Source organism: Manacus vitellinus, unplaced genomic scaffold (assembly GCF_001715985.3).
Source record: "Manacus vitellinus isolate BGI_N305 unplaced genomic scaffold, ASM171598v3 scaffold_2_pilon, whole genome shotgun sequence".
In the NCBI taxonomy this organism is placed as follows: domain Eukaryota; kingdom Metazoa; phylum Chordata; class Aves; order Passeriformes; family Pipridae; genus Manacus; species Manacus vitellinus.
In genome coordinates, this window is record NW_021940208.1 from 30148064 (window position 1) to 30163323 (window position 15260).

Consider the following 15260-nt stretch of genomic DNA (forward strand, 5'->3'; position numbering starts at 1 on the left):
GAAGGAGGCCCAGAGGTTGCCCAGAAGGGTTGTGGTGTCTTCACCTTTGGGTACAGCTCTGAGCTGTCTGCTCAGACCTCATAGTCAACCCTGCTGTGAGCAGGAGGTTGGACTAGACACATCCTGGGGTATCTTCCAAGAATGCAATGATCCATGAAGCAGGTGCCAGAACCCTTATCTTGAAGAGTAAAAGACTGGAAAGTTAAGATGCAGTGTATCACCAGAGAAGTACAAACATGGTTTATAGAGCATTTTGTTCCTGTTCTTCAAACTCAGCTTCTTTGGCTTTTTAAGAAGCCGTGCATTGGAGGAGGGAGGACAGTTATTGTTGCTGTTATTGGGTTGTTTCATGTTTGGTTGGTTTTTTTTTTAATATCATATATATTATATACAAAATATATAATATATAATATATTTTATATATATTATATATAATATACATATTATATATATAATATATATTATATATTCTTCCTCCTATACCTCCAGTTTATTGCAAGGTTACTGTCCCCAGCCTCTGGTTAACATTGTGTCGTGGTATCTTGTCTTGTTGCAATATTTACCCATTTACTCAAGCTCATCATGGTTATAGTTGAACTCCAGGCTTCCTTTTCAATCTTCCCCTGTTTCTCCCATTCTCCAACCACTTGTTTAATTGCCGTTCAAGTCCACTAGGTAAGTTTCAAATCTGAATTCATTTCTGCTTATAGGCTTCAGGACTGTCTTAGTTTTTTTTCATCACAGTTTTATATAATGCTACACTTCATTTAAATTAATCTTTTCCACATGAAAAATTGCACCAAAGTCTCAACTTTATCTACTTTCAAATTAAATTACTGAAAAAAAATTTTTCCTGGAGATGTCCTTACTTCTAACTGTGTGTGACAATTTTCTTAACTTTGTAAATCTTTCTGTGAGCATTAGCTTCCTGATGGCACTTTCATTTTCTCTTCAGTCACTTTCACCAGTGCTTTCCCTTTTCTGTTGTCTTTCTGATTTCCAGTTCTTTAGGACTGAGTCTTTATACTGTGTGATGTCTTATATGTATTTAGCCCTACAAGGAAAAAAATATATGACCAACAATCTCTGCAATTTAGGATGTAGACAATCTTGAAAACTACTGTGAATCAGAGTTTTGCTAAAATTGGCTACTATTCAGAGGATTTCTGAAACCAAATCAGGGAGTCTTTGATTAAAATCAGTGCCATTGTATGCATTCATAAACTAATAGAAAACTAGAAAGAAGTATAAATTTGCTACTTGCAGACTCGGCCTTTTACAAGGGTTAACAGTTGCTCTTATTAAATCTATTTATCCAGCAAAAAACTGTTTCTCAGAAACTTTCAGAGCTTTCATGGTTGACATGAGGCATTTCTGTATTTTACTGTTCCTCCTTTGGCTCAGAGATTAAATACCCTAATTGCCTCACCTTTTGTGACAGAGGTCATAGAATTATAAAATCCTAGAATCATAGAATATCCTGAGTTGGGAAGGACCCACAAGGATCATCAAAATCCAACTCATGGTGCTGCACAGGACCATCCCAAGTGCTGAAAAACATTCTTTAACGAAAGCATTTGAAGTCAATAGAATAGGCCTTTTTTGTGTTCGTGTGTGTGTCACTGTTTTATTTCCTGAAACAGTAATGATAAAATAGGAAAACTGTTGAATCAGTCAGTAAGAGAACCAATGCCCTTTTTGGCCACTTCTTATGTTTTGTGACTTTAATAATCTGATTTATTTAAGCAGACATTTATAGCTCAGCACCTTAAACTAGAGATGATTATTTCTTTTGTTTTGCACTGTAAGATTTTTTCTGATTTTTGAAATATCTTCAATCATCCATCAGGAACAAAGGGTAAGCAGGAAATGGTTGAGCAACCAAAACCATTTCACAGACCTGCCTCCTAAGCTACTGTCTAAACTGTTTATGCCAAGGGAGAATGTTGAGAAAGGTAAACTGCACAAAGACAGTTCCTGAAGTGCATGGGTAAAAATTCCATGTGTTCTCTAAAATTAACATAGAAGAAGACAGATTGGCAGTTAAGTTACTAGTGCAAAGCAGTGTGAATGAGACTGCAGTATGACCCACATGACCTGCATCTTTTTGGGATGCTCTTCTTTTAAACAGGGAAAGAGTCTTCTGGGTAGGTCCTGGAAGCTGAGTCTTCCACCTATCAGATTTGAATACTACCCACTGGATAACAGAGGCATTCCCCCTAGCTCATCAAAAAATATGAGAGATAACATGGAAAACTGCTGGCATCAAGAAAAATTAAATTAGATCACGTGGAGTCAGACCACAGGGGAAGTGAGATACAACCCGGATTCAGAAAAAATGAAAAAAATTATGTTTGGGCAGATGGTCCTGCTCTTCTCAGAATATACATCCCTGTGAAAAGACAAATTTTGGCTTATATTATTTTACACTCATCAGGGGTTTCTAATTAAAACAAAGGACTTGCCATGCAGTACGCTTCAGAAATAACCAGGCCATTTGTGTGCCTATATATGTGAATGAAAAGATCTTTCCAGTTTATATAAAGTATCTATTGATTAAATATTTAAGGACTAACCTTTAAAAATAAATGTGCAAAACAATAACATGATCTGTAATCAAAACATTTTTAACCTAAGTAATACAAAAACAAGACGGAAACTAGGCACCACTCCTTAAAACAGATCTGTAGAAAAGAACTCTAGCATATGCACAGTTTCACTGACTTCTGTCAACATCATCAAGCCCCAGAATCTGCTGCAGAAGAACAGCATACAGAAAACTTACAATGTTTTTTCTCAGATCAGCACAGTAGAACAAAGTTGCAGCATGAAAAAAAATGCTGCCACTTTGAACTGAGATAAAGAGACCAAATCAAGTTTTGGTTTTTAATCCATTTAGCTTCTGTAATTCTATAGAAGTATTTAAATAGCTAAAACTCCTCAATATTCAAATAGTCAATAAAACAGGCAAAGAGAAACAAAATAAATTTAAATAATTTTTATTATGTTTGAGAGAAATGGTAATTTGAATTTTCATTTTGTTAGAATACTGTCATACTATATTTCTTATCATCACTATGTAATATTAAATTAGAAAGAATAACAATAATATATTAAAAGTAATACCTTTATAACAGTATGAAAAATAGTAGAGAAAATTCAGTAAGAGAAGTGAGGTTAAAAAGTCAGATAATACAATTATTGTTCCTTTGATACTATTAAGCCCGTCTGAATATTAGTTTAAAAGGCTGGTAAAATCTGCTTCTGTAGAATACAGTTCCAGTCTGGTGCTGCCCAAACAGATGTAAATATTTCTGGCTCACTACCAGAGCTGTGTTTCAATGATTTAAACAATTTTAAAAATTATAGGTAAACCTTGTATCCTGAAACAAAGTTCTGTTGTGATGGCTCTTGTTGCACTAGTACTTATTAGTGATGAATGCTATTTATAGATTGCGTATTTGTACAGTAAACATGACAAAAATCTAAGAGCTCACTTTAAAGTTTGTTTAAGGATCATTTTCTCCAAATGTGACTATCAGACCTGAAAGATATTTATACAGCAGCATGCCCATTGATCAGTAAGCAACACTTTATCAACGGCAATTCCATCATTTTGGTGGATGGAATTGTTTTGTGCTTCATGAAGTGTGAGACTGAAACATAAGAGCAGAAGCCCTGGGCTAGAAAAAAAAAATAATGTCATGTGGTCTAAGTGTCTTTTCCTCACAGGGGAGTGTAGAAAGTGAGGATGTTACGAAATGAAGTTGATTGAAAAGGCAGCAGAAATGTCGTGGGGGTGGACTGTGCCCAGCTGAAGGTTGAAAGCTGTCAGTCACTGGGGTGGGTCAAGAAAACCAAGGAGGCAAGCCAATAGCCCCAGCTTTCTTTGAGAACTGAGTTGTAGCAGAGAGCTATAAAGAGTGACTTCTCCCTCAGAAGGACCCTGGAAACAAATCTCCCTAGCAAAAGGTACAGAGCACAAACCTTGTGGAATTAAACAGGCTGAATGAAGGATAATATACTAAGAATTTTTTTGTTGATAAAAATGTTCAGAACTAACTGACTGCTGGCTGCAGTACTGTTCTGGGGACCAGCTAAGGAATCAATGGTCCTCCAGAATGAGGTCTTTGGAGCTAGCCCTGATAGAAGTATCCAAAATCCAATTTTAATGTGAGGTGTATGAAATGAACCTTTGATACATTTAGTTTCCGTGGCACAGTTTTGGTAGGAAGGGTGTCTTCTGTGAGAAGCTGCCAGAAGCCTCCCCTATGTCCAACAGAGTCAATGCCAGCTGGCTCCAGGATGGACCTGCCAATGGCCAGAGCTGAGCCCGTCAGCTATAGTGGTAGCACCTGTGGGATAGGAGATTTAAGAAAGGAAAAAATGTTATTGCACAGAAGCAATCTTATCCAGAGATGAAATGACTGAGAATACCTGAGAGAAACAGCCCTGCAGACACCAAGGTCAGTGAAGAAGGAGGAGGAGGAGGTGATCCAGGTGCTGGAACACAGATTCCCCTACAGCCTGTGGTGAAGACCATGGTGAGACAGCTGTGCTCCTGCAGCCTATGGGAAGTTCTCATGTCAGAGGTGTGTGTGGAGAACTCCCATGGGAGAGACCCACGCTGGAGCAGGGGAAGAGTGCAAAGAGACCCAAGGAGGAAGGAGCATCAGAGACAATGTGCCAACTGACCACAATCCCCATTCTCCATCCTCCTGCGTCACTGAGGGGGATGACAAGTCAAGTTAAGCCCAGAAAGGCAAGTGTAAGGGGAAGATGTTTTAAGATTTTGCTTTAGTTCTCATTACTCTACTCTGATTCAATTGGTAATAAATTCGGGTAATTTCCCCAGGTCGAATCTGTTTTCCCCATGATGCTAACTGGTGAATGATCTCTCCCTGTCCTTATCTCAACCCACAAGAGTGTCATTATACTTTGCCTCCCTGTCTAGCTCAGGGGAATGGCAGAGCAGTTTTGGTGGGCACCTGGCATACAGCCAGGGTCAACCCACCACAGTGGTGTAGGACACTAGGGCTCAGTGCCAACTGTTGCATTAAGGATATAAAAATCTAGCAGAAAATAAAGCCCCTTGAACTCCAGCTGGTCCTCAAAGATCAGAGGGGCTCGGTGTGGCTGGGCTTAATTTCTGATTATAGCAAATTTAGCACTACCAGCCTGGTCAAATTCAATAAGAACTTGTATGATCCAGATTCAAAAATAGGGCAGTTTATTGAAGCAACAGGAAAGCAGGTTCAGAATTGTTGGTGGTAAATGCACTGAGTGTTAATATTTGTCGCTACTGAAGGTATAGTAACAGAGGTCTATTAGCAACCTATATATACTAAATACATGTATAATATATCTGCTCCAACACAGTTGAAGGTGCAAAGCTCACCTCAGCATCCCTTCAGGGAGGAGAAACACTGTCCATTGACCAATCCAGAGCAGGCAGATGTTCTTCTCCTCTTTTCTCCTTTTTTTTTTTTAGTCACAAAACTCCCCTTGTCTCATAATATAATTTTACCCTTTCTTGACAAGGTAGAACAAACACTTTCTATAAGTGGGGTTTTGATGACTGTGGTCATACATGTAAGGCCTGTTAACTTTTCATTTGCATTCTTAGAGGGGGGAAAGTTTATACGCAAATTTGGCTTAATGAGGGTCTTGGTTAATTTTGGTCAGAATTTACAGTCAACACAAGAGGTAGAATAAACACTTTGATCATCCTCCACATGCTGACATGACAGTAAAGGCTGTCTGAGCTTCACCAGAGAATCTGTGCATGCATCCTTGTCTCCTTAACAGACCAGATCTGAAACAAGGCTTGTAACACACAGTGAAGGAAGAGTGAGGCCAATGGACGGTACAGTGGTGTGAGTGCTCTTTGTGTCTCACTGCAACAACATCAGTCTGTGAGGCCTCTGCTTTACTCCAGATATTGTCCCATTGTTAGCCCTTGCTTGACCCAGGTTCAAGGTAAGCTAGGGGCCCAGGGCATCTTTGTCACAATCAGCCTCATCAATTCTTTATAGATTTAAGGCACGTCTGACAGTGTGACCCATTACCCACCCCATGACCACAGTCACACAAGCAACACCTATAGAAGGCATCAGAAATTCTGTGAAGCTGCCTGTGACTGAAATTCTGTGAAGTGCCTGATCCTACAGTCACTGTTGAGACAATTTTTATAAGCTGATTTCCTTGTTCCTTTCACAGTCTGACCACAACTGACTTCACTTTTGTCATTGTACTTCAAACACACCCCTTCCATGGTGCTTTTTTCATACGGAATCTGCCCAAGTTGCCTTTCCCATTCGGTAGGATTAGCATGAGGTTTAAGTGATACAGGGAACACTATAGAGCACACAGGGCAACAATCACTGAAAGAGCCTCACCTACTTCTCAGGTGAAAGATCACATTGCATTGGCACATGGCTCCTTGCAAATGGATTGAAGATCCCTAAAGAGGGACTTGTCAGTGATACAAATGGCTGTATTTCACACATAGTAGAACAAACACTGCTCATTCATTCTTCATTAAACTCACAAGGCGTCTCTGAAAACCTGCCCTTTCTGTCCTGCTCTTCTACTATCCAGCTCTTCTACTGCATACTTCACATAATTCAAAACAGTGTGTAGTGAACTGCATTTGAGTTGAAAAAAAAAAGACTAACGTATTTTGCAATTGGCAGCACTGAGATGCTTAGTCTTAATTGCTGGTGCATTTTCTCTGAACAAGAAAAATCCATATAGGGCATGGAGAATTTGTAACACAATCTTTTCCTCAAAAACGATGCCAGAGCATGCCTCATTATAAACGTCTTTTTTCCTCTTGTTTTCAGCAGGAGGGATTTTTGGACAGTATCTAACTAGGGCAATAAAGGGCACAAATTATGAAAATAGAAGAGTCTGGCAGTGCTCAAGGGCAAGTCAAGCAGACAGATGCTTCCTGCAGCAATGAGCACATATTCCACAGTCCCTTGAAAATCCAGCCTAAAGATACGCACCAGTCTGTTTGTCAGATTTACCACAGTCAAACACAAATCCAGCTCAAAGAACTATTTCTTCAGACTCAGTTGCAGCCTGGCAATACACAAACTGTCCACGTTTGTTCTTGCCTTGTATGTTTCCAACACAGATATGCCTATCTCCTTAATCAGGGTAGTAACCATGGACAAACACTGTTCCAGACCAAAGCTACAGGTTTGCCTGACCTAAGGAGAGGTTTGATTCTCTCTGAAGCCAGTTTCCTGACAGTGAAAATGGAGCAGAATGATGATAGATAGTTCCCAGGTCTAGTTATAAGAATAACAACCCTGCATATTTGGTCTTCACCAGGCATAAACGCCTGGTGAAATTCCACTTTCACAATAGGTGTAGTGCTGAGCAAGTGACATGAAAATTATCCAGAATGCATCAGGAAGAAGATGAGACACAGTAAAGGTACAAAGGAAATGGCAAAAGAAGGTGAGACAAAAGCAAGGAGAAATAAACAATGGAGAACTTAAGGCAAGGGTACTACAGAAAAAAGCATGTAAATCAGTTATCCCACAGCTACAATAATATTAAGTTTTAAATCATTAATATTTAGTTTTAAATAATTCTAAGCACTTCTATTTCATGCAGTGACAGCCTAAGAACTACAAGATGATTTTTCAAGGTTACAGTTCCAAAAGATCCTTTGAATGAAAGCTGCTATTGACTCTTAAACACAACATGAGTAATGCATCTTTAAAGGATATACCTGAAGGCTAAAAGCAATTTTCTGCTACAAGAAGTGACACAACATTTCCACTTGGGACCTAGAGATCAGTTTTTCCCCAAACTGTCTTGTTCATACTACATCTCTTGACTGTTTCACAGCTACCATCACCTGTGTGTCTGCATGGGATTTTCATTTTTGCAGGCAATGGTTTTCATCTTTCGAATCACATGTAGATTGTAGTATACACAAAGAAAGATTTTCATTTGGATTTTTAATTTTCATGAAATATAGACATTGCTGTCTTACTCTGACTATAGTCATCTGTTACTACCTGGTACTTCAGCACTGAAGCATTGCTTTTCCTGCAAAATGGATGCCAGGAATCTAAGAAAATTCTAAACTCCAATGAAGTATATAAATTCTCTTTCATTATATTAATCTTGATTGTTTGCATTCATCTACCTACTTATTATAACTTAAATTTTATTGGAACACTTAGATTTAGATTTGATATTACTAGAGGTATTAATAAGTAATGTATGTTATATTGGTATACTTTATTGTATATCTGTCATGAAAAGGATTGTCTGGTTTACACAGAACTAGATGCCAGATTATATACACTAACATGCATTTGAAATGATATGTGACAATAGTTAAATATTATCTCAGCATCTACCTAGTTTGAGACAGTGTATGTAATAATAATAATAATAATTTTAATATGCATAAGCAGTGCTCTCCTATCAGAGTTTGTATAAAATTTCCTAGGTTAGAAATGAAAGAAAGAATTTAATAAAAGAGCAACAAACTGAAAAATAATTTCTCTGCCTGGGCTCTGGAGATGTTTTGGATTGCATGTTTGGATGGTTTGGATCCTCTCTAGGGGATGACTATAGTCCCGAATTTGACTAGGCTTCTTGAGTGAATATATTCAATATGCCTTCAGAAGGTTACAGAGGGAAGTCTAACACAGTTGGAACAACGTGGGAGAGTGGGATAAAAAGAAAATGCAAGCCAAAAATGACAGAGTTTAGAGACAACCACAGAACTGGGCCACTTATTTCATCACACAATTAGGAAAGCCTGAACCAAGGCACTGACAAGAGAGACATGACCTTGCTGCTCTCAATGACTGCAGGTGTAGAGCTTGTGTGTCAGTGTCTGTGCTCTATTTCATATTGGTTCCCTCATCATCTACATTGCAAAAGTATTCATTCATCTCCAGTTTTTCTTGGTGGGAGCAAACAGCTTCCTCTAAAAAAAAACTCTACTGTAGTGCTGTGGGTGGTTCATGCAGATGCCCAGCCTACAAAGGAGAACAGACAAGATTGCACATGACTTGTCCCCTTTTTCCATATTAATTGAATGATTTAGGGCTTGTCATCCTCTACCCTCTTGTATGTTATTGTACACACTATAGGCTTCAAGAAGTGTCCTCACTTTATTTTAGACTCTCTAATCCAAAAAAAATTCCTACCTTGCAGAATAATACTTATGCATGAAAGCAGAGAGAACACTGGTGGATGAGCTGAGTGGGTACTGGTGAATTAGAGACTGAACATGACCCAGCAATATATGCTGGCAGCCCAGAAAGCCAGCTGTATCCTGGACTGCATCAAAAGCATCATGGAAAGCAAGTTGAGGGAGGTGATTCTGCCCCTCGAAGTCCACTCTCCTAAGACCCCAAGTGGAGTACTGAGTCCAGCTTTGGTCACGCCCAAAATAAGAAGGACACAGGCCTGGAGCAGGTCCAGAGGAGGCTATGAAGATGATCAGAGAAATGGAACATCTCTCCTATAAGGAACAGCTGAGAGAGTTGGGATTGTTCATCCTGGAGAAGAGAAGGCTCCGGGGAGACCTTATAGTTTATAGCCTTCCAGTACATCAAGGGTCTTACAGGAAAGATGGGAACAAACTTTTTAGCAGGGCCTGTTGCAATAGCACAAGTGGTAATGGTTTCAAACTAAAAGAAGGCAGATTTAGATTAGATATAAGGAAGAAATTTCTTACGATGGTTTCCCCTGATCAGGCCCAGGACTGTGTCAGCCTGGGTAAAGGTTATCCTTGGATGACTTAGAGTTGTAGATGCAGGCTGGAAGGGAGTTTTGGAGGTCATCTTCTCCAAACCCTGTCTCAGAGTAGCACCGGTTTAGACCTTCAGTTGTCTCCCTCAGGGCTCTTGACCTAAGGAGATAAACCAGTATTTTTCAAACTTTTAAAAAATGCGATCCTCCCCCTCCACCTTTCTGACTCATCATCTGTGTGCACCCAATTATATAAGACCATAAAAATTAGAAAAGTGACTTAAATTAAGGTCCTTCTACCAGTCAAACCCCTTTTTCGAAAATCTTCACTACTCCTTTTGTGACCTGAGCTGCAGAGCTGGACTAGATGATCTCCAGAGGTCCCCTTCAGCCTAAATTATTCTGACTCTACAATTCTCTGTTGTGTTTCTAATTCATCATTCTGTTTTCTTTCTTTTAGGTTGTTTTTATTAGAAAATCTCTAGTGTCTGGATGCTGCCTATAATGACATTAGCTTCATTCCTAATGACATCAAGAACCTCATGTATATAAACAACATAAAATGAAAATAGATCCGTACATCAAAATATTGTGGACCACACTTGGATATTAATTGTGTCACTGAATACATTGGGAAGATTCACTCTCCCTCCCTCTTCTTAATCCCGTCCTATGTGAAGGTCTCATTTAAACAAAAACAGTAGATGATAATTGCACATCAGAAATATCTGTGGGTAGTGTAGAGCCAGCCACTTTTTGCAAGCATCTTGTTGATAGCTGTAAGTTGAATATCCCCATGCAAAACATGATAATTCCCTCATTTGAGCCATACATGTCCACATACTCCTGATTTGTATCAAAAGGAAAGAGAAACTGTATTTCTAAACCATGTGTAGTTATTTTCAAACAGTGCGAAGTGCTGGTGAGATAAGAATTAAAATGGGAACCCACCAAATAGAAACTGTAGAAAAGGAATTATCCATGCACGAGATAGTGTTGCTCTTTGTTGACCTTAGTGTTGATGTTGTCTCTGCACAGGTCTAATGCATTCAGATACACACACCCCTGTCCCTCTAGATAACCCAGGTATTTAAATTATCATTAGAAAAGCCTTGTACGTACAGTTGTGTCTAGAATGTAAAGTGCCCTGTGAGAAACACATAGCATTTTTTATATACATACCAGCTTGGTTTATTAATTCATCAAACGGGACTTAGGACATTATATAACTGTGGTCAAGTTGACTGTGGATGTAGTGTGAAGAGCCTGTAAATGCCTAGTGGTCCCTAAAACTACTGAAAAACTGTAATGTCTGAACACTGAAGAGAACCAGCTCTCTGCTTTGCCATCTGGGATTTTGAATCTTCCACTAAAATCCTCAGAATGGAAAATAACTTCATACATCCCTTGTTCTGAAAGAAGAGATTCAGAATTAGCTTCAGAAGCTCACTTGTCTGGCTGCCCTTTGCTTCTCCAGAAATAATCTGAAGGAAAGATATCTACAGAACACAGAAGACAGTAAAAAAATTGGATGAGTAATACAGTAGTACGTCCCGTTTCCTTGCTCCCTCCCCTAAGGAATATCGTGAGCAAGAAATATTCATAGATGGCCCCTAATCAGTAACTGTACAAGTATTTGGAGAGTGGAAGTTCATAACTGGTCAACTCTTTCACATGAAATTAATGTTGATCAAAGCCTGCTATTATATTATATGGGGTACATCATGGTTTCCAGCCAGCTATGCTCAGTTCAGATTCTGAGTGTAGCTGAATGAATGTGAAATTACTTTTAAGGGAGATTCATTAGGCATGCAAATATTTTCTTGTATCTATGGTTCCTAGGACTTTACACCGCCACCTGTCCTCCAGCTTCATGTTGTGGTTATGCATCAAACCAATCTGTTTGGAAGGGCGATTGACCTGAAGCTCCTGTCTGAGACAAAAATTATATCAGCTCCATTTCTGGGAATTGCAGAATCATTTTCTTCCCTCTGCCTTCACCTCATTCCACTGTACAGTTCATCTTTCTATTTTTGATGTATCTGTCTGCTTCTTCCCCATGGGAGCCACGCAGACTGTGCATTAAGACTAGAGTAATTACTTCTTTGCAATGGTGTGGGCCTCTGCTAAAGTGGAGCTGAAGAAGTTTAAGCACCTTCTCCAGTGATGAACCACAGTAATTTTGAGGCCAGCTAATTTCTTTAATCTGCATTTATGAGTGAGGAGGTTGAGTTGCTGCAGCTGTGGATATAATCTTAAAAGGATGATGCGAAGTTTTTGTCCCAGTTTCTTCCCCAATGTAGTTTTACTGTCTGTGATTGCTGCAGTAGACCTTGGTATGGCAAAGCACTTTGGCTCATCTGACATTACAGGAACATACTTCAAGTTGGAAGACTTCCCCTTTGTTTCCATGCTTACCCATCATTATTCCACAGAAACCTCATGTCCAGTACTTTGTGGAAAGTGATCCGAATTGCAGCAGAGGAACTCTGAACAGGATAAAATAGTCAAGATATAGGAGATCTCATGTTATGTTACGTTACTCTGTTGGACAACCTAAGACTCAGCTGGAGTGATGAGATCAGTACTTTCAGCCCTGAATGGCCTGTTTCATATCAAAGAGTATGTAGTTGTGTCAGAATGAAAGGCAGACTCAGCCCTATGTAAAATCAATGAAGTTACGTGCTGACCCTGTGCTTCCTCCAGTGTTACCCGGAGAGGGATCAAATTCTTTCTCTCTGCTAGCATTATGCCATTTTACATCATAAGACTTGACATTGCTTTAAAAAAAAAAAAAAAGAATAAATTTATTCCTGGACTACAAATTACATATAGGACCTATTTGTTAAAACCACAACATTTTTGCAAGCTATAGAAGGTCTTGTAAATAAATCTTGGTATTTCTTGTAAATACATTTCTTTTTTGCTATGGAAAATAAAACGTATTTTTAGTGAGTGGTGGTCCCCAAATCTGAAATGCCTCATGTTTTTTTTAAACACAAAATCCCCAAACAAATGAAACCCCACTGCCTAAGTGACTTGATGACAAAGACAGTCTGCAACAAAACTGGAATCAGAGCTCCAGTTTCTGACTTGTTACCCCTTAACCACAGTACTGCTCAATAAGTGCTTAGTTGATGCTTCGTACTGTTTCCCACATAGTACAATTACTGGTGATACAATATACAAACACAGCGAAACTCAATTTTAAAAAATAAAAACTGCAACCCCTGATTTTATTTTAATTCATTTAACAAGACAGATAACAGAATTATTAAGTGTGGCAGATTTTCATATTTTTTGGTTAAATTACAAAAATTCAGCATTTTTTCACAGCTACAGTTGAAGAGTTTTTGTTCTCATCTCTGTAACAAACATTGTACTTTTGCCTATTCCAAAGCAAACATTTCCTATATTGAAGGATTTTTATCACAGATCTGTAATAGACTTTGGACCCTGATGCACTGAAGCCAGTGCCTGAGATTTCCCTGGTTGTGGAATACCCACAACTACAACCTGGACAGAACAGGAGAAGGGGACTTTCCAGTATGGCCCTGTGGGACTGTCCCAAGCCTGGTGTTTTCACAACCTTCATTTGGAAGTGCCTTGGATTTGTTGTGTGTCTTAAGAGCCACTCCATATTGTTTGACTTGAGGATGGAAAGTCTGCAAACAGCTTTTCACAGATGTTGTATATACAGCACTATAAAGGCAGGTGAGACTGTGAGGCAGAGGAGGAAAATGCTGAGGGAGAGATGAAAAACTATTGACACAGGTCTTCTTTGTATCCAAGCACTCCTATGGGCAGATGGACACCTGTGCCCCAGTGACAGAAACACAGCATTTGTCACAAAATAATTGCTGGATAAATTGCATCAGTAGCATCAAGGACAGAGCCCAACACACAGGCCTCCTGCTTCTGTGAGCATTGAGCCGCAAAGGCAGGTGCCTTCTGCTCACTTCTTGCTCCAGCCCTATGAATATTGCATGCCTGATGACAGCTATGTAGCTGGAGTAGCCCCCCCTCTCTCTCTCCCCACCACTGCTTCTTCTTTCCACAGCATATATTATTCCTATAGACTTATGACTGGTGAGCTCTCCTGCAACAAAGTTATAAGTAGTGAAACTGCCTCAGTCTCAGAAGGAATGCTTTTCACCTCCCGGTAAGTGCTCCAACCTCTGCTCAGTTGGGCAGTTTCCTTTCTCCCTTCCTCCTCATCAATCTCAAGTGAACTCAATGTTGTCCTTATGTGTTTTCTACAGAACAGTAACCCATCTATGCATGCAGCAGTGAGTTTTCAAGTGCCTCAGGCAGCTACAAGGAGAATTTAGGTGCCTGTGGACAAAGGCCAAGCCAGGGATGCTGCTATGCTTCACTCTGTTAATACATCTGAAATCATGTTTCTGTGGAGCTGAAGGATGGAAGTAACTTTGTGACTCTTTCTTCATTTGCTATACTAATCATAGTGAAAAACTCAACTACTCATTTCTGCTGGGATTTTAACTGAGGTCAGTTAATCTCTGTACAAGTACCCAGGTACAGGATGCCAGAAATGGGAATAGACATCAATGGGGACTGGGAGTGAAACTAGAGACATTTAAATGTAGAAGCAGAAATGGATGTTGCAGAAAGAGAACTGAAAGAAGGAATTCAGAGGTTAAGCAAAACTCATGGACATTACAGTGAAGAGGGAAGATCTGAAGAAGTTTATGCAAATGATAATAAGCATTATTCAAACACAGAAAACAGGGCAATGTGTCACTTGCGTAAAGATTGCCACTGGCTAAGTGTTAAAGCTTCACATACAGAGGAGAAAATTCATCTAGACACCACAGCAGTTTCACTGCCTACCATGGAGCAGGTAGTCTGAACAACCACTCCATCATTTTGAGAGGAGCAGGAAAGGAAAAGGTCCATGGTTAAGAAGGAAGAGAGATTTTTCTTTTTCTTCAAAGTTGTTTGGGACTGATATATTCCAGAAGATTTGTGCACACTGTAGAGCCCATGGCTGAAATTCAAAAATAATCCACGAACTAGCAAGATGCCCAGCAAAATTAACAGCAACCTTTGGCTTTCCCTCACCTGTTCCTGGCTGCTTATGGTGAGGAAAATGAACTCTGACACTGGAGAGTACTGTAGGTGCTTCTGCAAGGCAAGATGCAGGCATAGATAAACATGGATACATGTGACCTCCTGTGCTCTGGGCTCAAAGCTGTCTGGCAGAGGAGGAGCTGTGAGCTGCAGTTACATTGTCTTCCATGCAAATTTATAGTAGTAGTAGTAGTAGTAGCAGCAGCAGCATCTCAAGTGCAGCACTCCTTTACTCTCTGGCTTCCAAGTGAGAGCTGGGCTGTGCCAGACATGGAAGACCATTCCTCCATGTCTTCCAAAGAAAAAATGTTCCCTAATATTGAGCTAGCTGCTAGGAACATCTAAGGATAACTTTAAGCAATTTGTTCCCAGAACTAATTAATAGGAAGTGTTTTCAGACTGAAAGAGCTACAAATGCATTTAGGATTTCTGGC

General features: G+C 39.5%; 1 protein-coding gene across 1 annotated transcript; it reads left to right on the top strand.

Moving 5' to 3' along the window:
- Positions 1-1869: 1869 nt before the first annotated feature.
- Positions 1870-12228, top strand: LRRC63 (leucine rich repeat containing 63). Its single transcript, XM_029960922.1, is given in 10 exon segments — positions 1870-1901; positions 1903-1955; positions 6846-6909; positions 6911-7227; positions 9741-9762; positions 10196-10278; positions 11034-11108; positions 11111-11146; positions 11149-11281; positions 12039-12228. Coding segments are annotated over 10 exon segments (1005 nt in total).
- Positions 12229-15260: the final 3032 nt, after the last annotated feature.